Raw genomic sequence first — 27,357 nt, 5'->3', positions numbered from 1 at the left:
GGAGGCCTGGCGTGCTGCAGTCCATGGGGTCGCAAAGGGTCGGACACGAATGAGCGGCTGCCCTGACCTGGGCATCCCTTCTGCGAGCCCGCCCGCGGTTTTCCGGACTGTCCCGGGGCTGGACGGCCGCGCGGGGCCACGATCATGCCGCCAGGGGGCGCCGCGCGGCCACGGTGCCCGCTCGAGCCGCGCCCTGATTGGCTGGAGGCCGCGCCCACTCCCGCCCGCCGGGCGGACCAGGAGCGGCGGCGCGCCGGCTCGCGCCACAGTCTGCGGGCCTCCGGAGCGGCGGCGGGGCCGGGGCGGCGCGGCGGAGGGGACAAGACCGGGTTCGGAGGGAAGCAGGCGGCCGGGGGAGCCCCGCACCCCAGCAAGATGCTGTCCTGGCGGCTTCACACGGGTCCTGAGAAGGCCGAGCTGCAGGAGCTCAACGCCCGGCTGTACGACTACGTGTGCCGGGTGCGGGAGCTGGAGCGAGAGAACCTGCTCCTGGAGGAGGAGCTGCGCGGCCGGCGCGGCCAAGAGGGGCTGTGGGCCGAGGCGGAGGCCCGCTGCGCGGAGGAGGCGCGCGGCCTGCGGCGGCAGCTGGACGAGCTGAGCTGGGCCACGGCTCTGGCGGAGGGCGAGCGGGACGCCCTGCGGCGCGAGCTGCGGGAGCTGCGGCTGCTGGGCGAGGAGGCGCGCGCCGCCCGCGGCCGCCTGGACGCCGAGCTCGACTCGCAGCGCCGCGAGCTGCAGGAGGAGCTGGCCGCGCGCGCCGCCCTCGAGGCGCTGCTGGGCCGCCTGCAGGCCGAGCGCCGCGGCCTGGACGCGGCCCGCGAGCGCGACGTGCGGGAGCTTCGCTCGCGCGCCGCCGCCCTGACCTTGCGCTACCGCGGCCGCGTCGCCGGCCCTGCGGCGCCCCCGCCGCGCCTGCGGGAGCTGCACGAGGACTGCGCGCTGCTGGTGGCCGAGGCCTGGCGGGAGACCGTGCAGCAGTACGAGGACGAGGTGCGCGAGCTGGAGGAGGCGCTGCGGCGCGGCCGGGAGAGCCGGCGCGAGGCCGAGGAGGAGGCGCGGCTGTGCGCGCGCGAGGCGGAGGACCTGAGGCGCGAGGTGCTCGAGCTGGAGCAGCTGCGGGCGCTGCTGGAGGAGGAGCTGCTGCGGGTCCGCGAGGCGTCCGAGCTGCAGGCCGAGGAGCGGCAGGTCGGTGAGCCGGAACGCCCCCACTCCGGCCCCGGGCGCCCGGCGGGTGGCGGGTCCCCGGACGGCGCCGCATTCAGGCCGGGCGCGGCGTCCCCGCCGGGCGGGCCCGGCCCAGGGGGTGGCCCTGGGGACCCCGGGGCCGAAGGGACCGCCCGACTCCGCGGCGCGGCCTCAGGATCCCCCGCTGGACGTGGAGTGCGGTGCGATGGCTCTTCGTGCCCAGGGGCGGGGTCCTGCTCCGCTTGTCTGTTCTGTAGCCCTCGGCGGGCCTGGGTGCATCCTGACCAGTGACTCCCTAGACTCCAGGTTCTCTTTGCTATTTCCTGTACTTCAGGGACCAAGTTGACTTTAAAGTCGACCAGGAAGCCCCCCAGAGTGACTTCCAGAGGTGACAGCTCCTTCCTCCTCAGACAGGCCCCAGCGTTGCGAGGTTTCTAGGCAATGCCAAGCCCTTATCCTGAGTCGTTCAATGTGGCAGCACCGTTGCACAGTAGGACGCCTTTGGGGAAAGCGTAAATTGTCTTCCAAATCGGGTTTTTATTTTGCCAGAATGGTTTTCCTGTGGGAAGCAGCTGGTCGGGGCTCCCTGGGCCGCCACCGCCTTGTTTGTTTTTGGGACGGGCAGCGATCTTAATGAAGAGAACTTCATCAGAGATGTTTTCCTCACAGTACATGCTGATGCCAGATCTCTGGGTAGAAGCTGGGTTAAGGCAGGTGTCTGGCAGGATGTTATTACAAGTGCAGGTACTATAAACAGTTTCTCGTCCAGAGAAGGGAAGCTCAGGCTTCTCACACTGACAGGGTGACACCTGCGGCTGGTTTATAACCTGTACACCCAGCCCAGTCTGCGGTTAGCCCCGATTCTCCCCAGACTGCGCTAGAATGTCAGTTTAAGACGCATCCACACAAATTCAGGAATATCTGGAAGGAAACCATTTATAGCTTCAAGTTAACAGTTTGTGTTGGGGTGATTTTGTGCCTTTTTAAAAACAGAAGTGAAGGAAGTAAAGGAAGCAGCTGTGGCAGAGGGGCCTGTGGTGACGTCATAGGTACGATTAATCAGCAGGGATCCGTTGATTGCCCCTGGTCCTTAGCACTGCCCTGGGGCTTCCCTCCTCAAAGAGCTGGAGTCTGGATGGCAAATCTTGAAGTGAAACAGTACCCAGTTGTTTGGAACGTAGTCTTTTGAATTGTGGGTTTTTAAGCCTTTGCGTCATGGTTTGCAAAAGCCTCCTGCCAGGGTTGTAGCTGGGGTGAGGACAGGGAGTAGCGAAGTGTGTACTGGTTTCCAGAACTTACTCTGCACTACCGAGCTTCCCTTTCCAGTGACGGTGGCCAGGGATACCAATTCCAGAGGGCCCTATGTTCTATGTTGAGTGAAAGCTAGAAAGTATCTTTAACGTAGGCTTTCATGGAGTTTTTAACCAAAGGGAAGTGTCTGCCAAGCTCCCTGCCTACTGAACCCCTTTGTAGGGAACCCCTGCTACACGTCAAGGGTCCCTGCTGTGCCAGCAGCCTTGGAAAAGCCTTCTTTTGAGGCGTGTTTCATGGGCTCAATCCTCACCATTCATTTGCAGTCATAGCCCACTGGGCTCATTTTGGACCTGGAAGCTCTGGTTTCAGTGTTCCTTTCAGCAGCAGAACCCTTTCGCTCCCTGTTACTCCTAAGTGCGCCCCCAGATATGAAACAGATAGAAGCAGAGTTCCTCTGATTCCAGTAGAGGTGGGCACTTGACATGCAGTTCAGATTACCTTCTTTGACACTGGGACTCCAGGGCCCTTCCCTGGGGTCACACCTGACCCAAAACCAGGACCTCACTGTCCTGTCCAGTAGTACTTCTCTTATTGGAATTTGCTTCATTCCACTAAAGTAAAGATGAAGGAAAATGTTGAGAAGGACGTGCAGGCTTTATCGTACTGTGTATTTCCTTATCCATACCCTGAATCTTTCGTCAGTTAGCTTAAAGCAACTATATTTCAAGTTGCATTCCAAAAGACTCTCAACACCAAGCATTAGTGTTTTATTTTTAAGGAGTGTAGAAATGCTAGAAATTTTGTTTAAGAGTGAGTATTGATGATTTAACCCCAAGCTCCTGACGTCTTCAAATTCTAAAGAAGCTACCCTGGGGAGACTGGAAACAGAAGACCTGATTTAACTAATTTACTGTAATAAAAGTTTCATTACTAAGAATTAACTTCTTGTATGCTGGGTACCACAGGTACGAAGCCCATCACATGTGTTTTCACTCTCAGTCCTCATGCCAGTCTTAGGAAGTGGGTACCAATATTTGCCCCATCTTGCAGATGATGAAACTGAGGCCCGTAGGTCACCCAGTTAGTAAGTAGCTAAGCCTGGATTTGATTGCAGCTTCATTGCTTGAGCAACTAACCACTGGGCAGTATTCCCTCTCTGCTGTCTGTTCTGTTAAAATGGACTTGAAACCAGTATTCCATTTTGCTTTCCTACAGTGATGATCCCTGTTCGTCCTAAGGACTGGCGCAGAGGCGCCTGTTAATCTACAATTCTAAAATGCTTTCAGACCCTTCCAGCTGGCTGCTGTCAGAATAGTTCAGAGTTAAGTCATTCATTTCCTTTCTTCTGTTTCCCGAATGGTTTAGTGGAAACCCCTATTTGGAGGCAGGAACCCCCACATAGTATCCAGGCTCTGGGCTGCATCTGCAGCTCGAGGGCAAAGCTGCTCACCAGGCGTCCCTGGGGAAAGTGGGCTTTCCCAGATGGCCTACATGCCTTAGGCCTGTCTGGTAGGCCCCTTGCCTCAGATTTGCCAGAGAAGTTTGATGAACTGACATCCACGTCCCCAGCATTTGTGTATAGTTCAGATTTCTTGAAGCTTCCCAGGTGGTGTGGTGGTGAAGAAGCCGCCTGCCAACGCAGGAGATGTAAGATATACGGGTTTGATCCCTGGGTTGAGAAGATCCCCTGGAGAAGGAAATGGCAACCCACTCCAGTATTCCTGCCTGGAAAATTCCATGGACAGGGGAGCCTGGCGGGCTACAGTTCATGGGGCCACAAAGAGTTGGTCACAACTGAGCGACTGAGCACAGATCACTTGAACCCGGCCTCCCAGTCTGCAGGAAGGGACTTCGGGCAAAAACTGGAAGACGTTTGTGATTTACTCCAGCCTTACCCATAAACACAGAAATTTTGGCTTGTGAAAGTGTGCTTTTAGCCTCGAGGCCTGCCCTGGACTGCTTACACAACCGCCGAGGTGTGAATGACTGAGAACTTTCTTTTGATTGTAATGGAGTCAGTTTAGCTGCCCTGCTTCGGTCTCATTTCTGGCTCTGCCATGTTTGTGTCTCTGTTTCCCCATCTGTGAGCTAGGGGTGATGAAAGTAGCCCACATTGAGCACGTAGTGTGCCAAGCTGGCCTCTAAAGTCCTGGGGGTAGAGCAGGGAACATAACAGACTCAATGGACAAGACCTTGACCTCACAGGTCTGGAGGTGGAAGCAGTGCGGTGTTCAGTGGCGGGTGTGACCGGGGCGCGTGCAGGAGGGGGAGGGGGCCACCACAGGCCTTGGGCTTCCGCTCTGAGCGTGTGGAAGGCCGCTGGAGGGCTCTGTGCAGAGATGAGTGGTGACCTGTGTCATTTCATGGAGTCTCCTTGGCTGCTGTGTTGCACATGACTTCTTTGCAAAGCAGTTTGTGCGTACTAAGTCGCATTGGTCGTTTCCAACTCTTTGTGACCCCATGGACTGTAGCAGAGAAATTTAATTATTGTTAAAATGCTTAGAAAAAAATATCAGACACATTCAGTGCTCTAACTGCAAATCTGCTAAGCAGGTCAAGATCTCCGAGCCATACCAAAGAGGTAACACAAAAATTCTCTCCCTCCCAGAACAGTTCTGCACCCCGCAAAATAAGAGGAGGAAAATCAGACTGTAAGTTGAGATAAGTGCAGTTCCAACCACACAGGTGGGAGCAGGGCGATCTCTTTTGGAGACCTTGCCATCAAGACAGGAGGTGCTGAAGGACTGGGCCATGGGCAGCAGCGAAGGGCAGAGGTCGGACTTCACCCTGAAGTTGAAGCCCATAGGCTTTGCAGATGGATTGGACATGGTGGGAGAGAGGGGGAAATCAAGTTCCTCTCCAGGGCTTGGGGCCAGAGGAGCTGGAGGAATGGGGTTGGTGCAGGAAGGCAGGCTTGGGTGGGAGAGCAGAGTTGGGTTTGAAATGCCTCTGAGATAGCCACCTGCTCTCATAACACAAAATGATGAGCCTGGAGTTCAGAACGTAGCCTGGGTCAGAGCTGCAAATACTTAGCATCTAGTCAGTGCATTGTTACTAACACTTACTTTTAGTTTTTGCATGTAAATGCGGTTATCACAGTATTTAAATTCCCTCGAGCTCCAGCATTCAAGGTGACCTTTGCACGCTCTTCCCCTTGTGTCTGGGTGACGTGCTTAGCTAGGAGCCGCTCAAGTTGGGTGAAGAGAAAGGAGAATTCTTTGGACACTGAGTGCAGCATGCTTTCCCTTGTGTCGTTTGCATTTCATCATCTGTTGTGAGGCACCCAGAAGTTCTCTAAAATAGCAACTGAAAAGGTGACCTTTTTCCCCAGCTCTTGTATCACTCGGCAAAACTGCTCTGCCTGGGTTAGAATTCACTGCTGTGTGTCAGGCTCAAGTGCCTTTGCCTGGCCCAGTGTCTGAAAACTTCTGGAGAACTGGAGGCCAAGTATGACACATTATTCAACCAGCAGGATGGGTTACAATTCCTGTGGAGACTGCTGGGAGCCAGTAATTCTTACGTTTCCTGCTCCCAAAAGTCAATGAGTTTTCCTTTGACAGTTTAGGAAGACTTGACTCAGGTGGGAATGTGGTTGGAACTGCTCTTATTGTAACTTAAACACAGTTTGATTTTCCTTCTATTTTGTGGGGGTACAGAACTGTTCCGGGCCCCTGGGGGGGAGAAAAATCTTCGTGCCACCTCCTTGGCATGGCTGGGAGATCTTGACCTGCCTAGGAGGTTTGTGGTTAGACAATTGAATATGTGTGGTTCTTTTCCGAAGCATTTTAGCAATAACTGAACTTCTCTGCAAAGACATTACTATATGTCATCAAATTTTAATATTTAGGTAGAATTACCTCTAGTAGGAAGGATTCATATACTTATGTTTACACAGCATTTCATACTGTAACCTTGTACCTGAGTTTATACTTCCTCTAAAATGGGGGAACATGGGGTTTTAACACTGAGACTTAACTACAGAATACGTGAATGTCATGTGTGACCAAATTCTGGTAGCTGTCACTTAAATCAAGACTGGCCAATGGTCTGCTTTGATGAACCTCTTTACCTATTTATAATGCCAGTTTTGGAGGATGTTTACACTTACCCACCCTCAGTTCAGTTCAGTTCTGTCGCTCAGTTGTGTCCAACTCTTTGCGACCCCACGAATCGCAGCACGCCAGGCCTCCCTGTCCATCACCAACTCCCGGAGTTCACTCAGACTTATGTCCATTGAGTCAGTGATGCCATCCAGCCATCTCATCCTCTGTTGTCCACTTCTCCTCCTGCCCCCAATCCCTCCCAGCATCAGAGTCTTTTCCAAAGAGTCAACTCTTTACATGAGGTGGCCAAAGGACTGGAGTTTCAGCTTTAGCATCATTCCTTCCAAAGAAATCCCAGGGCTGATCTCCTTCAGAATGGACTGGTTGGATCTCCTTGCAGTCCAAGGGACTCTCAAGAGTCTTCTCCAACACCACAGTTCAAAAGCATCAATTCTTCAGCGCTCAGCCTTCTTCACAGTCCAACTCTCACATCCATACATGACGACAGGAAAAACCATAGCCTTGACTAGATGGACCTTTGTTGGCAAAGTAATGTCTCTGCTTTTCAATATGATACTACCTAGTGGGAAATGGCAACGCACTCCAGTGTTCTTGCCTGGAGAATCCCAGGGACGGCGGAGCCTGGTGGGCTGCTGTCTATGGGGTCACACACAGTCGGACACGAATGAAGCGACGCAGCAGCAGCAGCGCTTCTTAAATTTACTGCTTTGCTTAAAAATTATTCTTTCGCTTTCAAAGCGAAGTAGCTTCAGTTTTTGTTTTAGCATACTTTATATAGACGAAAAGAACATGCAGCAGTTATTAGTTTGGATGTATAGAACTGCTATGAGAGGCAGAATCATTTACATGCTGGTCATGCTTGGTAAATCCAGCGTGAGACCTTAGTTGCATAGACTCTGTATTGATTTCGGACGGTCAGCATGTTGCCAGGCGCCTTTGATGGAGGGATCATGTGATAAATGAAAATAGATTTCCTTCTCCCAATAGTCTTACAGGTTTTAAATTCCACAAAGATAACTGTCTAAGAATGTAAGCTTTTTAGTTAATTGTATTCAGAAATAATTGCAAACCAGAAGTTAAAGTATGTAGACTTACTCAAAGTTCTAAGTATTTGTTCAGCTAATTATTCCCCAGCATAACTATAAAACGCTATGTAAAACTGTTAATGCAGAGTAGTGCAGAACTGGGAAATGGTATAAATGAAACCATTGTGTTTATTAAAATATATTGTCGATTTAAACTGGTACATTTTGAGGAAGGTAATATTACCTTGGTCATTTCATTTCAAATCCGGTTCACCAGTTGTGTGTTGTATGACTCATGTAAAGGACATTTTTCTAGAGACGGGGATGGGGGAGGCAGGGCAGTGGGGAGTGCAGGAGGCCGCGCCCTGCGATGTCTCCCAGCCGGCGGACACGGACAGATGCAGTTAACCCCGTGGGAGCGGAACTGCCATGGGGACCGTGTGAACATGTGCCTGGGAGCTCTTATTAACCATGTGCTATGAGAATGTCTAGTCCAGGCTGTGGTTTTTCCAGTGGTCATGTATGGATGTGAGAGCTGGACTATGAAGAAAGCTGAGTGCCGAAGAATTGATAATTTTGAACCGTGGTGTTGGAGAAGACTCTTGAGAGTCCCTTGGACTGCAAGGAGATCCAACCAGTCCATTCTGAAGGAGATCAACCCTGGGTGTTCATTGGAAGGAATGATGCTAAAGCTGAAACTCCAGTCCTTTGGCCAACTCATGTGAAGAGTTGACTCATTGGAAAAGACTCTGATGCCTGGAGGGATTGGGGGCAGGAGGAGAAGGGGACGACAGAGGATGAGATGGCTGGATGGCATCAGTGACTCGATGGATGTAAGTTTGAGTGAACTCCAGGAGTTGGTGATGGACAGGGAGGCCTGGCGTGCTGTGATTCATGGGGTCACAAAGAGTCGGACACGACTGAGCAACTGAACTGAATGAGAACAGTCATGAAGGTTTATATCCAGATCTGACTTTTGACATTTATGCCCTGAATATTTTCTTGTCAAATTAATGTAACTTTTCTCCCAGATAATTTTAAAGTAGCTTGTCTACGTGAAGCAAAGAAGTCTGTATCAGCTTATATAACTGGGCAAATTGTGAGTGTGGGGAAAATTCTGTTTCAGATCTGAGTGACTTCTGTTTTAAATATAGTAAAATCCCTGCTTTCTAGTCTTGGCTTATTTTAAATAGTATCTTACTTCGCCAGTGTTACTGTATTTACTTACCTATGCTGACTGATGTCTAAGGTGTAGAAATGCTTTACAAGCTTTATTATTAGGGAGTATGAACAGAAAATTCTGTGTGCTAATCACATCTTCCTTAAGTGATTAAAAAAAAAAAAAAAACTTTTCCAGGTGGGAGAAATACAGTATTTAAAAATTGTCCTTGCAACGACTGTGTTTTTAATAAATCTGGAAATTTGTCATCTCTTTTTGTGTTGGACCCCGCAGAGCTCCAGCCTCCTGACCCCCAAAACTTCTGTTCTCTTTAGAGAGAGATTGCCTACCTGGAGGATGAGAAGGCAGCCCTCACCTTGGCCATGGCTGACCGGCTGCGGGACTACCAGGAGCTCGTGCAGGTGAAGACTGGCCTCAGCCTGGAGGTGGCAACCTACAGGTAAGGGCACTGCACTGAGCACTTTAAAGCCCCTGCAGGCTCTGTGCAGTGGCGGTAGCTTTGTCATAGCAAGGAGCAGCCCCCAGGGTGGCCAAACCAGGTGTCCAGAGCCAGAGCGGGGAGGGGGGCAGGGCCCCACTCAGATCACAGAGCGGGCACCCCCTGGTGCTGGGAGTAGCTGAGTTTTGCCCCCTTGCCTGCCCTTTGCATGTCTAGGGAACCACTGAAGAGCTCTATACATGCCAGCTCCCTGATCCTAGGGATTAGGTACCGTGTTAGTTACAGACCTAGAAAGGAGAAGACCAGGACTCGGACCCAGAAAGTCTGAGTCCATCTGCCAGTTGTGCTGTTGGTTCAAACCCCGGGGCTCTAACTCTGTCTCCAGGGGTTCATCCTTCAAGAAACTCATCTCTGCCCAAAGATCAGCAGGGAGCTCCAGGTGCCTGGCTTTGTTTATGAAGATGTTGACTTGAATTCGATCGACCCAGATGAAACAGTCACGGAGCCCTCAGAGGGGCGGAGGCCGTGGCCTCCCTGGCATGACCTGTGGGTCACAGAATGGTGCTTGCCCTTAGTGCCCACCTCCTGTCCCCAGGGGTGAGCCATCACTGGCTGAGGTGGCACCTCACACCCCCTGCAGCTTTCCTAAGCAATGAGGACTGGACCGGGCGGCCCAGATTGCAGATGCTTACAGTGGAAGGACTTTCAGGGACCCAGGCACCCCACTTGTGAGATGACAGTGGTTACTGAGCCCTCACTGCCTGCCTGATGCAGTGCTGAGTCCTTTGAGGTTGCTCACTGCCTGTGTTGCCCTTCAGGTGGTGGACGCCATACACCTCTTTTGCACGTGGGGGAAGGGTCTAGAGGCAGGCATCCAGGCTGGTGTGGGGCCTGTGCCGTACCCACCAAGCCGTGTAAAGTGGACTCGATGCCCGCTGACTCCTGGTTGCTGTGAGCGTGAATCAGTCGTGGGTGTGGGTGAGCTTTGGAGCCTTGGCCCTGGCTGATCCCAGGACGCCTGGTCGTCAGTGCCATCATCGTCAGCAGATGGGCAAGTTAGACCTGGAGCAGGGAGGAGGGGACCGAGGCCCACCCCCCCCCCCCCCGCCACTTTCTGGGCTGGGGCACGTGGCCGGGACGGAGCCCAGCCCGGATCAGCACGCCCTGGGGGCTGCCTGTGGGGTCTCCTGATCTTACCCTCACTCTGAACATCAGAGCGACCTGGCTGCTCTGACGTGCATCCTGAAGCAGCTTTCTTTCCCACGAGTGTAAGCTGGGCGTCCACACTGGAGCCTGGGGCCAGCCTCAGCGATTCTTCACTATCTGGAAGACCTCCCTCAGCCAGCCTTTGGCCAGGGCTCTTGTTAACATCAGTGAAGAGAGAGCAGGCTGTCGGGCAGGACCCACAGGGGTCACTAAGAGGCCAGGCCTGCCCAGGGGCACGGACCCTCCACCTGAATTGAGGGATGGTCCCGGGGCCAAGCTGGTGGGGGAGTCAGGGCACCAGGGAGGGCAAAGGCGATACTTGCCAGTCTGTTTCCCAAGGTCCATCTCCCCACATTCTCCTCAGAAACCCCATGGGGTGAGTGCTGCAAAATCAGATCAGCAGGCTGTTCAAACACATGCTGAGTGAGATAAGCTAAACTTTACTAAGAAGGAAAACATCAAAATAGTTGGGCTTTGTTTGGGGGAGGGAAGCATTAATTAGGATTTTTGTCACTTGTTAGTGACAGAAGCCCATCTCAGACTGGCTCAAGTCAAAGGAGGCTCTTGCTCCTCACAAAACTGATAGAAGCCCTCCCCCAGCACAGTGGGTTCGGTGCCCGGGTGGCGCTGCTGGTGGTCTGGCCCTGTGTCTCTGGCCCCTTCCTTGCTCTGCCCCCACCATGGCAGGAAGGCGCCCAGTGGCTGTAGGCCCTCGTCCCTGCAGCCCCCAGATGCGTGGGCAGAGGAGGGGCACCTTTCCCAGCAGGATTCCCGGGGCCCCTCTGGCTCTGCTGGGCCCCGTGCCTGCCCTTGGCCCGAGGAACAGAGTGCTCGGAGGGGTCGCCTTCCCCGAGTCCCATGGGCTGAGACGGAGGGGAGGCCCAGCCTTCCAGGGCAGACGCTGGGCTGCCTAGAAAACCCATACCTGTGCTGTGTTAGGTGAGGCCTGGTTTTGAGGGAGTCTTTTCTCTACAGAGTGTGTTGGATCTTCCTGTTTCCTTTCTGTAAAAGTCCAGAGACTCTGACTTTATGCCTCATCTTTCCGGGGTTTTGCGTCCTGTCCCCACTTCCCTGTCGTGGGAAGTCAGCGCGTGTAGGTGGGCCTCTTGCCTGAGAGGTCAGGGCCTCCCCTTCCTGGGAGGTGTATGCAACTCTCCCAGCTCAGCTTTCCTCAAGGCTTAGCGTGTTTTCAGCTTTTCTCTTGGTGGTAGTTGAACTTTTTTCGCTCACATCCGCAGGGACAGAGTTCACTCCTGTCTGTGGCTGGGCATCTGTTTTTCTCACCCATTAGGAACTGACGTGGCCGTCTCCTAGGAGTGTAGGAGGCATCAGTCCTTCCCAGGAAGTGGGTGACTGATGTCACTGTGCCTTTCTGAAGGCCAGGTGAACTTGGGGGAGATGGGGAGCCCGGCCCCCAGGGCTCAGCTCTGAGACCGGAGCCGCCTGCAGACCTGGAGGGCATGCAGGCAGCTGAATCTGACCGTTCCCTTGTAGCAGCCCAGAGCCTGGCATTTCCCATCACTGCTAAGTGTCCTGAAGATAAATCCTTGTTGTGTCTCACGTGACTCTCTCGGTACTTTTGCTCCTGCCCAAATTCTGAGCCTAGGTCCGAAAACTCTTCACAAGTGCCTGTTTGGTCTTTATGATCCTTGACTCGCCGTCCCTGGGATGTTGATCTTCCCTCTGCTGCCTCCCGGAGGGTGGCGGGGACCACGGTGCTGGGGCCCGCGCCACACGGCTGCTCGCTGCCCCGTCCAGGGGGCTGAGGTGGGCGACGGCTGCAGCCAGCGTTGCTCCCCCTCACTGTTCCCCGTCGTGGCCGCCCCCCAGCGCTGCTCATCAACCATCACCCTGACCACACGCTTCCCACGGGAGGGGCGGGCTGGTCCCCGGGAAGCTGGAAGTGCAGCCCAGTGTGGCTGACTCTGCACTGTGTGGAGGCCAGCTCTTAAGTGCCGTGAACCCTTCCAAACCCAGGTGTCTGACCCTTTCCAGTAACCTTCACCATGAAGAAGAAACGATAAAATAATAACAGAGTGGTATAACGCATAATTAATAGATATAAGCTTATAGTTTATAGCCTTCCTGGTGGTTCAGTGGTAAAAGAATCTTCCTGAAACCTGACCTGGGTTTGATCCCTGGGTTGGGAAGACCCTCTGGAGGAGGAAATGGCAACCCACTAGTGGGCAGGAGCCCCGGGCTGGGCCGGGCCGGGCCGAGGCTGCCGCGAGAAGGGGGTGCGGAGGAGGCAGGTGGGCATGGCTGCGCTCGCTCTCGTCTGCCTGTCGCTGGTCGTGTCATGTGCAGCTGGAGATGCTTGTCTACCATCACACTGAAGGGGAGTGTTTGTTTACGAGGGGCTGACAGACAGTGGGGAGATGCTCAGAAACAGGCAAGGGCTTGGTTCTAGGCCGCGTCTGCACGTGGGCGTCACCCAGAGAAACTGATGAAGCGGCGGCTCCTGGGCCCAGTCCTAGATGTTCCTGTTACCTGGCGCCAGGTGGGCCCGAGCGTGGTCGTGCTTCAGCTGTAAGGGTGGTTGCCAGGTGCACCCAGGGCAGAGAAGCGCTGTTCCGGGGCCCTGCTCACGCAGGCCTGCAGACCTGCAGTGTTGGCGTCACTCGGCACCTCAAGCTTCTGGGATGCCTTGGGCCCACCCTGATCAGAGTTAGCTGTGACAGGATCCCAGGTGACCTGTCCCCACACTGCTGTCTTCAGAGACCCCCGGGGGCATCCAGAAAGCTCTAAGCCTATCTCCCAGCAGGCTGGAGGACAGGACAAAGGACGGGCAGTCCTAGCGAGGGGCTGGTGGAGCATGCAGAGCAGGCTTCCTGGAAGAGACAGCGCTGAGTCTTGCAGGGAGGGCAGCCAGGAAGAGACCATGAGGAAAGGGCCTTTCAGGCCGAGGGGACAGCCGAAGCAAGGACCTGAGGACTGAGCTAATGTGTCTGTAGCAAGGCCAAGCATTTGGGCAGCTTGGTTTTAGGGGCTGTCCACGGAGGAGCACGTGTGATGGGTGGGTAAGAACCTCGCCTGTGAAGCTGTGTTCTGTGAGCTGGGGTCTGCGCACTCCGGCTGCTCTGGAGACGGTCCGCATGCAGGGTATGATGCCTGCTTGGGGGGGTCACAAGGGTGCAGCCGGGTGCTGAGGATAAGGCCACGTGGAGAGGTAGCCTCCTACACCACGGGACATAAGACACGTCCCCGAGTGCAGGGCTTCTGGAGTCAGAAGGGAGTTGTGAGAATCGGGAAGTTTCTCGAGGGAGGTGACATTGATCTGGGTCTTGGAGGATGGCAGAGGTTTGAACATCATACGCAGAAGAGGGGGAGGTGAGGGGGTGTCACGGGAAGAGGGAGACGTGTGCTTTGGTGAAAAGTCAAAGAAGATGTTAAAATAATAGAATGCACGTTCCAAGAAAATACTGCACACGGGTTCCCGCTGGTGATAGGGTCTGGTACTGATGGTTCAGAGAGGGAATGGTGAGCTTCAGGCCAGGGTAGCCTGAGAGCTTTTCAAGGTTGGTGGGATTTGAGTTGGGCCTTGAAAGGTAGGGAAAGGGGGATAGGAATACGACAGTATTCAGAACTCACCATGTCCTGAGCCTGTTGCTGCTGATATAAAGATCAGGCCGACAAGCTACAAATTGACAATTTGTAGAAACACAGTTGAAAAATAGAGAATCCCCCTCCCCAGCCCCCCACCCACCCCCCCCCACCCCCCCCCCCCCCCCCCGCACCAAAAGAGGACAGAACCCCATCATTAGGAGTAGGCTGTTAGAAAACATATTGGGGGGTGGGGGAAGATAGTCAAAGTTGAAACAAAAGACGCAGAACTACCCAGAGTAAGCTGAGTCCAGAAATGACAAAACAGGGTAAGCAGGGCCCCCTCTTGGATTTCTGATCCGGGGTACAGATGATGAAATCTCCATCAGAATTTACAAAGAGGCTTTGTTTTTTATGTTTTGGGAGTGGAGAGTATAACAGTTCTAAGTTTCCCTGGAAAAATGGAGAGCAGGGCCAAAGGATTTCTCAAACACTAAAGGTAGTCTTGCCTGGCCAGATACTGAAGTGTAGTGCAAAGATTTCCTGTCTGTGGACTTCATGGCAAAGTCCTTTAGGGTCTTTGTGTTGATGTGTCTGTGTTGGGGGAGGATGTTCATACAGAACTCCCTTTATCTGATCTCAGTGGGCAGACACGGTGGGTTTTAACTGAGAATATCCAGTGTCTTGGTTTACAATACAGATAGCACCTAATGCTGGTAATTTTATCATTTTAATGATGTTTCTGGCTGCTCCATTATTTTTAAGACCACCTATACCTTTTTATGTATTTGTTCAAAGGAAAACATTTCTTGGAAATTCTCAAGTTCTTGGATAAATACATTTTGTTATTTTAAAAGTTGAATCCTGCTTTGGGAAAACTTATAAAAATGTGTAATGCTGAGACTTATCTGCCTATAAGGTGAAAAACCTGAAATTAAAATCTTGTAGTTTTAAGGATAGACAATTAGGATCAAGGATGAACGGATGCAGCTGGTCATTAGCCCCACATCATTGTGTAAATGAATTAGCCCTCAGTTAACTGTGGCTTTAGGTAATCCAGAATCTCTTCCCTTCTTGAATTATTTTCATTAATGGAAAATCGGCTTTTTTCTGAGGCCAGTAGGAAATGATGTAGGTGACGGGGATGGCTGACCTTTACTGAGCGCGTGTTCTGTGATAGCCATTGTTGTGAGAACTTTCCAGTCACTTTATTAATTAGCACCATAAACCTCTCGTCTGTTGATTAGCACTGCAAACAGTGCTCCTTGTTTCAGAGATGCAGAAGCTGAGCCACAGAGGGTTGAGCACCTTGCCGGAGTCACAGGGCTAGGAAGTGGCAGGGCTTGAATCCAGGCAGCCTGATTCTGGAAGCTTCTCTGCTCACCACTCCCTGTGCTTTCTCTTCTCTGCTTTATTCCTAATCTTGTTTTTTGTCTCTGTTTTTTTTTCTTTTTCTGTGTCTGGGTTTGACAGACTTTCCACGTGTGCATTCACCCCGAGCGCAGAGGCGATGGCCAGAGGCGCCTGGCACCACTGCCTGCCTGTGGCCTTTCACCCGCCTGTGTCAGGGGCTGCTGCTGCTGCTAAGTCGCTTCAGTCAGGCCGACTCTGTGCGACCCCATAGACGGCAGCCCACCAGGCCCGCCCCCGGTCCCTGGGATTCTCCAGGCAAGAACACTTGGGGAGACCTTTGCAAATCCGATGGCGATGCGGGTCCTACAGATGGACTTCCGCCCCCCTCTCCTCCCTTACCCTCTGGTCCCCAGTCCCCATCTAGAGTGGCAGGCGGTCCCCTAGCCTCTTTGGAGCTGGGGGGCAGGGAAGCGCCTTCTCCCAGCCCCTCCCCTCCTCCCGCCCCCACCACGGGTGCTTTGTCAGGAAGCGCCTGGGGAACCATCTCTCCACCAGGACCGGGACCGGGCAGGCTCCCCCCAGGCTGCTTCTGGAAACAGCTTCTGCCTCCCGGACTCTTCTCCCTGCCTGGTGGGCGTGCAGGGTGGCCAGCAGCGTGTGTGCCCTGGGCTGTCTGCAGGGTCGGCCGCCCAGCGGGGAACCATTGTCAGCCCCCGCGGGGGTCTGTCAGTGCCGGCCAGCATCAGTGCTCGCTTCCACCCATGGGCCTGTCTCAGCGGCCTCAACGAGGCCGCGGACCTGGTTTCCCCACACACGTGTGCTTGTTTTCTTGCCCCTCGAGGCTGCCAGCCTGAGGGCCTTATGAAACGCTCACTAATAGCCCATGATTCAGGCGGTTGGCATCTCTCAGCAGCACGGTGGCTCTGGGCAGCTTTATTCCTCCGCTCCCAAAATAACCGGAGAATGCTTGACCTGCTTCTTAAAGCTGTACAACTCTATTCCTTAAAAACCATTCCTTTGAAAGCTTTGGAGGGGGCCGACCCTTCGTGGCCTCGCCCCACGGTTTTGGGTCTTCCTCTGCCATAGTCCTGTGGGCAGCACTGAAGGCGGGGTGCCGTGTATCTGGGGGGCTTCACCGAGGCGGGGCGCCGTGTGTCTGGGGGGCTTCATGCAGGCGGGGTGCCGCGTGTCTGGGGGGCTTCACGCAGGCGGGGCGCCGCGTGTCTGGGGGGCTTCACGGAGCCATGGGTTCAGCACCAGCGGCCCCGCCTGTGAGGCCCGTGCTGGGCGGCCGGGAGGAACAAGGTGAGGCCCGCCCATCGGGCCAGCCTTCGGGAGGGGTGTCGCCGCGGACCTGAGTCCTCGGGGGGTGTCCTTTCCCTAGGGGTCTTGAATCACAAGCGATGTTGGCTGTGCTTTCGTTAGTGTGGTCTGGAGGCTGTGCCGTAGGGGGTTCGGTCGACAGTGTGTGTGAGACGGTACCATCTCTGCACCCGCAAGGAGGCCCAGGTGGCTTGCAGGGCAGCCGAGGGCCCACGCCGCCTGGCCCCCGTCTCAGCCGGTCTGCTCACCGTAGGCCAGATAGGCACAGTCCGCCCAGCGGGGGATTGCCAGGGCTTGGGGAGACAGACGGCAGGGTCGGAGCCTGCTTAGGGTGCCCCGTCTTAGGGCTGGCAAAGGCCTTGGGGGCGGGAATGCTAGGGCTCTATCACCCCTCGAGGTCCGGTGCCCCTCCTAGGAACTGCACCCGACTTAGGGTCCTGCACTCTAGAAGTCTGGTGATGAGTTGTATTTTCCCCGAAAGAGGAACAAAGCCGTGGCCCTGTGAGGGAGAAGGAAGGTGTTTTTCCCGTGGGGGCATCTTTATCCCGAGCACCCCGCCCACCTGTCATCTCTTCTCTGCTGGCCGGGACACCCTGCAGGCCCTTTCTGCCTGCTGTGGGCAGCCAGTGAGAGCACCTTGTGGGACCCGGGGCTTCCTCCCGAGCAGGCGGAGGGAAGAGCTGAAATAGGACTTGGCTTCTCGGCAGCTCCCACACCCCCGCCGTGGCCCCTTGGCTATAGGACGCTGCCTTTCCTGCTGGTGCCATCCCAGGTGCACCCCCCACAGGCTGACTTTCCCGTCAGCATGTGCCTTTTTATCCTGTAGGGACCTCGGCATTTTCTATTTGTGTTCGGGGAACCCAACACGCTGGGTCAGGAGGGTGTGGGATTAGCGGGCCAGTGTTTGGTTTCCTGGCTCTCCGGGTGTGGAGCGCGAGGCTCTGGGCGTGGCCCCGGGGCGTCCGACGAGCCCTCCTGCGCACATCTGGACTGGCACTCCTCGCCCTCATCTCCGCTTCTCCCGAGGCGGCGGGCTGGGGGGCTCCTGCCCTCTTCCAGCCTACCAGCGGGGCTCTCGCATGTGTGGGAATCACTGCCTTTGAATCCGTGGAAACAGCACTTGGCACTGCTCTGCCTGACCCCAGAGTCCCCGCTGGCGGCCCTCCCCTCTTTGGCTGCCTGGCTGTCAGTGGTCAGTCAGCATTTCCAAGTGGGCTCCACTTCTGCTTGCCCTTTGCCCTATGCAGTGTATTTCTTGGAACTGACTTGGTGACCTCACACGTTGCCCTGGCAACCGAACAACTGTTGTGCCCAGAGCAGCCTGCATCCTAGGGTCTCGGGGCCCTGGGTCTGGCTGAACCACCGTGGAGCACAGAGGCCACAAGGCCTGCGTCTGCTCTCTCTTCAAGGCTTCGAGTCCTAGACGTGGATAACGGTGAAGACTCGACGGTTTTACACTTTTGGAGTTAGGCATGGCCAAAGAACCCCCGAGTCTAGTGCTTTCTGCCATGTTTATCAGAGGAGGTAGCTGGATGCTGCCTGGAAATGAGGCCCTGGGGGCTGTGGTGGAGGGGGCGTCTGAAGCTCTTCTTTCTCCTTTTCTGCCTGCCCCTTCCGTCTCTCCTCTATTGTTTTCATCTCTAAGATGTCCCCATGGAATGCAGTTGGAAAAGTGCTCATGCAGTCCGACTGGCTTGTTTACAGACAAGTGTCAGCCCTTCCTCTGTCCCTAGTTAACTCCTGACCTGTGACTCCAGGGAGACCCCGGTGGGGTAGTAGTAACTGTTCTGGGGCTCTGTGGCCCGGGGTGGCCTGCCAGGCATGGGCCCCTCCCCACTTCCCAGGGAAGCCAGGTCCCCGGCCTCCCCTCCTGGGTCCACATCCCTCTGTCTCCTCCTCCTCCTCGCCCTGGGTTTGGAGGGGCTTTCTAGAAGGCCTTGGCTCTCCAGTCCTCCTGGAGGCCCAGCCCCTGTGTTCGTTTGGCTGATAGGTGCTCTCGAGCCAGGTCTGGCCTGGTCTTGCATGCCCTGCGGCATCTGCAGACCGGTGACCCTGCGCCAGTGTGTCATCGACCCGATCCACAGCTTACAGAGGCACTTCTCATCTTCTATTTCCTAATGAGCTTTTTAAAAATAATTTTTACAGAGCCTTACTGGAAGGAGAGAGTAATCCGGAGATACTGATTGTTGAGTGCATTGAAAACATGCCACAAGGTAAATATAAGGGAAGCTTATCTTTTAACGTAAAGATGCTGTCCATCTGCACAGGTTTATTCTATGGATAAAGAGTAAAGTATCATTTATCTGGAAGAGTTGGGGTTAGATAAGAGTTTTCAGATAACTGTCATTCATACCTCTCAAGTACCAAATAGAATTTACTTTCGTTTCAATGGCTTGGGGTAAAGAATCTGCCTGCAATGCAGGAGACACGGGAGGTGTGGGTTTTATCCCTGGGTTGGGAAGATCCCCTGGAGAAGGAAATGGCAACCCACACCAGTATTCTTGCCTGGGAAATCTCACGGACAGAGGCACCTGGTGGGCTACAGTCCAAACAGTCACAAAGAGTTAGACATGACTGAGTGATTAAGCACGCATGCGTGTGTGCACACGCACACACACACGCATACACACAGTTTCAATAATATGCAAATGAGATTGTATAGGAAAGGGCTTCATTAACTCATTTTCATCTAGCTAGTGTTTTGAGGGTTCTTCCTACCCAGCTTGGTGAGGGAGGAGAGGGCTGATGGAGAGCCAGTGAGAAGGTGGAGATGGATTTGCTCATCACACCCTTTGGAGGGAACACCCTTTACAGAGCAAAGACGTTCAGCCTTAACACGGGCCCAGGGAGGTATTCCTTTGTCCAGCAGGCTCAGCACTGGAAGTTGCGAGCAGAGGTAAAAGGATTATACCGTTTCTACCGGCCTTTGTCCATGTGGGCAGCTCAGGGCGATGCAAGCAGCAGTGTCAGCTAGTGCCCTGAGGTTGACCTCTGTCCAGGCCAAAAGCCGCAGCACAAAGCCCAAACTTCCTGTGGCTGCAGAGCCGACTATTAGAGACTTGGTGTTCATTAGAAAGACCCGGAGAAGCTGCAGATAACTAAGAAAAAGAAAACTTCCCTGGACCTGTACAGCCTTTAAGAGCTTGCTTTCTTGAGCGAGGGCAGAGTCCATTAGGTACAATGTGTTGGGTGTACACCCTACTCTGTAGTTCAGCTCCGTGAGTATTGTCATGTTCAGAATCATGGTGTTGGGCATACATGTATGTATTGGTTACCACTTTCAGGAGAGTGTTTGATTATAACAGCCAATCTGTATAGGTGGTAGATTAAAAAAAACAACTACCACCTCCATCTTTATTTTTCAAAAGCAACATCCCAGATTAGATACTTCACAGGATGACAGGTCACTGGGTTCAGAATAATTTTGGTTCCAGTCACCTCTGATTGGATGGAATTTGGTCTTAGACAATGTCCAGCAAGTTTGCTTTTGAATTTGAGAGGAAGCTGGTTGGCTGCAGTGGGGAGACACAGAGGATGAGAAGGCTCTGTCCAGATCAGCAGATGGGTATGGGGTAGGCATGAGGGGGTACCCCCAAGGTAGATGGTCCTGCTGGCCAAGCTACATTCCTACCACCAGCAGCCACCCCTAACTAAGAGCAGTTACCCTGGGGTGTGTGGCCATCCCCAAGGGTAGCATCTCTGTGGATGGGCCGGAGCAAAGGAGGGAGCCCCACAGTCAGCCTCCCATGACATTAAGACAGATTGTAGTAGTGGTGACTAGCTAGCTTCCTGCTTTGGCACCTTTTCAAATGAGATGTTTGAAAAAAGAAAAAAAGTATAAAAGTCGAATCAGGAAGTTTTTAAAAAAGTTAAATTCTTCAGTATTTGTTGACCCCACATGGAAATCAGTGAAGGAAAAAAAAGAGCATAGTAAAACGTGGTGGGGTAATACCATTCAATGTTTAAGAGTTATATACTCTATCTTTGGTAATTATGAAGCTCTTCTCTGCTCATGAGTAAAAAAAAGTTACCTCAACAAAGTGGAAATGAAGGATTCCAAACAGTGAAATTTCTGCCACATAATCATGGGGTCGCAAAGAGTTGGACACGACTGAGCAACTGAACTGAACTGAACTGAAATACACCCCTAACCTCACTGGCACAAGGTGCCATGCTTTATGATCACGTTTGATATATTTAAGATGGATGAGTATTTTAAGATCAGTATTTGGAGAAAAGTGTTGTGTGGAAGCATTTGTAGAGCTGTATTTTATTGTCCTGGGATTCTTTAAACTACCAGAAAAAGTAATTTGGGAACCGAACATATCTCATTTATAATGACCCTTCTGTGGTAATGGTATATATTATGACGGGATAAGATCTGATCTTTAGTGATGCTTTTAAGATGAAAAAAGGTAATGGTGACTATCATTTTAATGTACTGTTCAATTTCTACAGAATTCAGAGACAAGTCCTATCAATATACCACCTCAGTATTACAGAAAGAAAATGAGAGAAATCTGTTTCCAAGGCAAAAAGCACCTCCTGCGAGCTTCCGGCAGAGCCTGGCGCCGCGCTCTCAGCCACCCGTCGGGAACGATGCCAGAAGAGACGTGCTGGGCTCCGGGTACTCTTCCTTCACCACTGCCTGGCAGGAGAACGCGTACCAGAAAACTGCCAGCGGTCAGACCAACTTCGGAACGTTCTCTCCAACCCCCGGGCTTTTAAGAAATACTGAAGCTCAAGTGAAAACATTCCCTGAGAGGCCAAGAACCGAAGGAACAAAGCCTTCACCCACTAGTTCAGCCAAAGAGTCCGCCGCGGCCGCAGAGCCCTACCGAGAACGCCGGGCCAAGATGGCGGCAGCCGCTTCCGAGGGCACGTGGTCAAATGAGAGGACCGTCATTTGGGGAAAGAAAACGGAAGCTAAAGCCACAAAAGAGCAGGAGAGAAACAGACCGGGAACCATTCAAACAAAGCGAGAAGAGAAAATGTTCGATTCCAAAGAGAAGGCTTCAGAGGAGAGAAACTTAAGGTGGGAAGAACTGACAAAGTTAGATAAAGAAGCAAGAGAGAGAGAAAGCGAGATGAGGGAAAAGGCCAGAGAGAAGGAGTCGCTGAAGGAGGAAAGTGTGAAGGGGAGAGAGATACCGATCAGGCTAGAGGTGTCCCAGGACAGCACAGCAAAGGTGGCCCCCCAGGGTCTCCAGACACCCCTAAAGGAGGATGCTGGTGATGGGACAGGGAGAGGGGTGGAAACCAGAGAGGAGGCCGGGTTTACGCTGGGCGCCAGCGACACCACAGCCTCTCTGAAAGGCGGTTCCATGACTGAAACCATAGCTGAGAACATCGTTTCCAGTATCCTGAAGCAGTTTACCCACTCTCCTGAGGCAGAAGCGTCCACTGAGTCTTTTCCAGACACAAAAGTCACTTATGTGGAAAGGAAAGAAGTTCCCGGTGACAGAAAAGCAAAGACTGAGATAGTTGTGGAGTCGAAACTGACTGAAGAGATCGACATTTCGGATGAAGCTGGCTTGGACTACCTGTTAAGCAAGGATGCTAAAGAGGTGGAGCTGAAAGGAAAATCGGCAGAGCGTTTGATCGGAGACGTGATCCGTCTCGGTCTGAAGGGGAGAGAAGGGCAAGCAAAAGTCGTCAACGTGGAAATCATCGAGGAGCCCATGAGCTATGTCAGCAGTGAGAAGGAAGATGAGTTTTCTACCCCGTTCGAAGTGGAGGAGGTCGACGACGTGTCTCCGGGCTCCAGGGGGCTTGTTGAGGAGAGAGAGGAGGCGGTTTACAGGGAATCAGATGTCACGTGCTCAGGGGACGCAGGTCAGGAGGCCAGGCGGCCCCAGGAGAGCGTAACTCACGTGGAAGAAGTGACGGAGGCAGGTGACTTGGAGGGAGAGCAGAGTTACTTTGTGTCGACTCCGGACGAACACCCTGGGGCCCATGAGCGAGAAGAAGGCTCTGTGTATGGGCAGATCCACATTGAAGAGGAATCCACCATCAGGTACTCCTGGCAGGATGAGATCGTGCCGGGGTCTCGGAGACGAGTGCGGAGGGATGACGTCCCAGGAGAGAAGGTCGTGAAACCGGTGGATGTTCCAGAAGCGTCTCTGGAGGGGGACACAGCATCTGGTCCCTGGAAAGAACAAACTAGAAGTGGCGAGTTTCATGCCAAGCCCATAGTCATTGAGAAGGAAATCAAAATACCCCAAGAGTTCCACACATCCATTAAGGAAGGCTCCAAGGAGCCCAGGCACCAGCTGGTGGAGGTGATCGAGCAGCTGGAGGAGAACCTTCCGGAGCGCATGAAGGAAGAGCTGTCCGCCCTCACCAGAGAGGGCCAGGGTGGGCCTGAGGGTGTTTCGTTTGATGTGAAGAAAGTCCAGAGCGCGGGCAGCGGGGCCGTGACCCTAGTGGCCGAAGTCAACCTCTCACAGACGGTGGACGCCGACCAGTTAGACCTGGAGGAGCTGAGTAGGGACGAAGCGGGGGAGATCGAGAAGGCCGTGGAGTCGGTGGTGCGAGACAGCCTGGCACGGCGGCGCAGCCCAGGCCCGGGCAGCCCAGAAGCGGAGGCTGGCCGAGGCTTCAGGCGCTGGGCCACCCAAGAGCTGTACAGCGCTTCCACGGGGGAGGCCGATGCGGGCCTGGCCTCGCCCCCAGGCCCCGTATCGGCCACCGTGGAAGTCACCAGCCCAACGGGCTTTGTCCACGCTCATGTGCTGGAGGACGTCAGCCAGTCTGGGGGGCGCGTCCAGATAGCGTCCCCTGGAACGTGGAGGACTGAGCAGGTCTCTGTCGAAGGCCGCGCTGCCCAGGCGGTGGAGGTAAGTGCAGAGGGCAAGGCGAGTTGGGCAGCAGGCTCGGCGGGAGCCAGCCGGTCTGCAAGGCTCTTTACGTTGGGTGCCCGTCAGAGCCCAGTGTCCACAGAAGTCATCTTCCCAGGGCCTGATGCCGCCTGTCCCGAGGCCGGGGCCACAGAAGAGCCTGGCTCTGCAGAGCTACCCACAGAGCCTCCCAGATCTGGGAGGCACAGCCCATTTGGCTCCCAGCAGTTTTATGCTCAGAGGGAAGTTATTTTCCAGGCCCCCATTTCTGGGGTGGGGAAGGCAGGTGACTCTTCTCAAGCAGAAGAGTCAGTGGACACCCAGACTTCCATAAAGCACCTTCGATTAGGCACTCGGGAGGGGCTCAGTGAGCAGATCCAGCTCACAGGCCCCCTCTCAGGCACAGTGGAGTTGGGCGTCAGGGAAGCTTCTGTGCTTATGGAAGCGTGGTCAGGGGACGGCACGTCCATCCAGCATGTCACCATCGGGCCTCAGAGGCATCAAACAACCGAGCCGATCGTTCCCCCGCCCTTGGAATTTAGCGACTCAGAAAGCAGCACCCACAGAGAGGGCTCGGCAGACGAGACCCTGGCCACCCGTAGTTACACTGTGGGTCGGAACATCCTGATGACTGAAAAGAGCACCTTCCAAAGGGTCGTTTCTGAGTCTCCCCAGGAAGCTAGTGCAGGAGACATGTCAGGGAATGAAGTGACATCAGGTGTGAGCAGATCCTTCAGGCATATTCAGCTGGGTCCCACGGAAGCCAAGACCTCTGAACGCATTGTCTTCCACGGACCCATTTCCAAAACCTTTGCACTTGCTGGTTCGGTAGACTCCCCTGAAGTAGGCGAGGTTGCAGACAGTGGCAGAACACTAAGGCATGTTGCCCTGGGGCCCAAAGAAACTTCGTTTACCTTTCAGATGGACGTGAGTAACGTAGAGGCGACCCCCCGCTGGACACAAGAGGCCAAAGTCCTCTTCCCTGCAGGGACGGAAGCAGAACCTCCTAGTGTGTCTGAGCCTGGTGCTTGGAGAGATGCCAGCAGTAGGAATGACCTGGCAGCCGGCGTGAGCTTTCAGGGCTCTGCTGGGGACAGACACCAGGCCCCCGGGGAAAGGGGCAAGGAGCAGGCTGAATTTGATAAGACGGTGCAGCTGCAGAGGATGGTAGACCAGAGGTCAGTGATTTCAGACGAAAAGAAGGTTGCCCTCCTCTATCTAGACAGTCAGGAGGAGGAAAATGAGGGACACTGGTTTTGATAAACAGATATTTGATTTAAAATGCCATCTTGTTTGGTAAAATACCAACACACAAAGGCCTTTAAGGGAGGGAAGTGAACTCTTTATTAAAACCTCCCCCTTTTTTTACTTCGAGTACTCCAAGCAGTGTCTTTTTACTTTATAATCTGTAAAGATTTCAAACTAATTCATGCCTTAAAAGGCACTGGAATTTTATTGAGTTGGGACTTTGACAAGAAATACTTTTATCTTTTTAGTCTTAAAAGTTCCTTTTTCTGGAGTTTTCTTTCCACTCCTAGAGATGATTTCTCCCATTTTTGCACCTGGTCACAGAAGTGCCTGGCATATGTTTGAAAGTCTAATTGTCTAGGTAAGACACCTAAATGGCAATGGGATTAAAGTAATATATTTAAGAGTAAATTTTATTCACATGTGCTAACATGAAATAGTAAACTAACCATTTTAAGGGAAAAATGAATTCATTTGTCCATTTACAAAGTCTTTTCAAAAAGAAACCATAGGAAACAAGCAGATTGAAAAAAACGAAATGATTTCATCGTAGGAAAAAGTTACTCATCTTAGAGTTAAATTCATTTTAAGACTTGAATGAATTGCCTTCTTTGTGCACAACTTTAAAAAATATAGCATTTTATCTATGGAGAAGACAGCTCCAGCCTCCTGCAGTGTATCAGATCAGCACACTTGCTACATTTGCACAAACTCCTGGAACCCTGCACTGGGTCCAGGTGGGGGCAGGGAGTTGGGGAAGGATTACTGGGAATGGCTTATAATACCAGCTTTTCGTGGTACTAGGTCATTAAGTAGTGCACGGTCTAAATACTCTTTTTGGTTTTAACAAGTTCTGGAGTAGCCAGCTCCTACCAGAGTGTACTTGAGCTTTTCTGCACCTTAGCCTATAGGATCTAAACTTTTAATTTTACTAGTGGGAGGTAGACCCTGAAGACAATAGAAAGGAAGCTGAAATGCATACTTGCAGGGTGGTCACGCACAGGACCGTTGGAAGCCCAGGTGGGTTGTGCCTCCCAAAGAAGCCCCTCCCAGTCCACTGATGATGGGGGTGGAGGCCTTTCTGAGCACAAAGGGTTCAAGATGGAAGACGGCAACCAACCTCAGGGAGGTTTTTGCACTTTAGACAGAAGTCATGACCGATGGGTGTTTTTTTCCAGGGAAACAAATGATACATTAAACAGAATAAGATGTTTTGGGGAAGGAACTGGGTGCTTCTGTTGCCATCCAGCCCAGAAGCACCCAGGAGGGCCCCTGGAGCAAGCAAAGGCCCTACTCTCCCAGGCCACAGAGTATAGCCCTGCAGATACACACCACTGAATTGAAGATACTAGAATGGGTGTGCTCTGTCTGGTGTGTTTTGCACAAAGGTATTGTTCTTAAAGCTTGCTTCTTTTAAGCTGTAGCGTCACATAAAAATAGTATCTCTAGCAGCACAGTATTATTTTAACCCAAACTAGTTTCTTTCACTTAATGTTGTCTAAACCGTACCTCCCCCTAACACAGTAGCACAGACCTAACTGCCTGTAGCGCATTGAGGAATGATGATCCCAGCTTTGTCATCCTCAGGTGGAACATGGTTACTGGGGCAGTTATGAAAGTTGAGGATCTTCCCTCTGGCTTTCAGAGGATGGCCCTCAGCCTCCACAGAACACATCTCAGCTGCCAGGAATGGCTACAGCAGGTAGTTTAGAGAGTGTGTTTTCCTAATCAGGAAGTGGAGGAGCATCACAGTACAGCTTTCAGGATGATCTATTTTTAAAACACCGTGAAGCAGGGCATAGAAGGAAAGTTGATTTGAATTGCAAGTGTAAACTTTTGTTGTCTGCCAGATGAACTGGTGATTGTCAGAAACTCAGGGGAGGTGACGGCTTTTCCAACAAAGACTCCTGATTTCTAATATAAAGAGTTGGTTTTATGTTGATTGTAATTGGTAATGGTATTTGTATAGGTTATTTATTGTTGAGAACTGGTCAAGGTGACAGCCTATTGTCTGATGGCAAGACAGACTGATGATGGGGGGTGTCTGTTATGTGTGTCTTAAGTGTGGGCTGAGCTCAATGTCACTCTCCTAGCTTGTGACCCTGGGAATGAGTGCTGAGGTGAATAGATTTTTAATGTCCTGACCCACCTCCATTGGAAAGTAAGTGTCTTAGGTCTTAATTTGTATCTCCATGTTGGAGTGCACATCTTCAAGAAGTATCCTGTCAAGAGTGTTTGCCAACATGGAGTCATGAGCTGTGGTTGGTTACTAAGTCTCTGGAACAGCTCAGAGCAGGGCGTGCCCTTGACCCTGTGACAGGTCACCCTGTGGTTCCATGTCCTTTAAAACCAGAGACAATAGTAGTCAGCTTTAGGTGAGAGGGTGAGGACACAGCCAGCCCTTTCGCATTTATTATTGTGTAGACAAAACGGTGTTAATGGGATGTTTCTCACCTCCCCACTGGTTGTTTGGATATTGTTTGTTTAAAGTGTATATTTAGAATGGAATCATCTAAAAAGCTGATCTTGCTAACCTCCTGTTCCCTTTGAAGGGATATATCATAAGAATGTGTAAAAATAAAAATCTAAGAAAAAACCCCCATGTTGTTCCTAAAGAGAATGAATGTTTTCCAGTAGGTGTTTTGTGGTTTTTATTTAAGTTCTAACCAAAGGATATATGTGTTTTTGTGCATGTTTT

General features: G+C 52.8%; 1 protein-coding gene across 2 annotated transcripts; it reads left to right on the top strand.

Moving 5' to 3' along the window:
• The first annotated feature begins 281 nt into the window (after positions 1–281).
• On the top strand, positions 282–27,357 carry SYNM (synemin). Of its 2 annotated transcripts, XM_052659884.1 has the most exons (5): positions 282–1,185; positions 9,023–9,147; positions 18,718–18,785; positions 21,031–23,411; positions 24,333–27,353. In XM_052659884.1, the coding sequence occupies exons 1-5, from the start codon at positions 376–378 to the stop codon at positions 24,669–24,671; spliced, it is 3,723 nt and encodes a 1,240-aa protein (XP_052515844.1). In that variant the 5' UTR covers positions 282–375; the 3' UTR covers positions 24,672–27,353. The 2 variants fall into 2 exon arrangements, with proteins under 2 accessions (XP_052515844.1, XP_052515843.1); XM_052659883.1 differs by having other exon boundaries at positions 21,031–27,357.

This window comes from Budorcas taxicolor, chromosome 21, assembly GCF_023091745.1.
Source record: "Budorcas taxicolor isolate Tak-1 chromosome 21, Takin1.1, whole genome shotgun sequence".
NCBI classification, from domain to species: domain Eukaryota; kingdom Metazoa; phylum Chordata; class Mammalia; order Artiodactyla; family Bovidae; genus Budorcas; species Budorcas taxicolor.
Note: the sequence above shows the minus strand (reverse complement) of the source record. Positions and strands in the feature narration are given on the sequence as shown.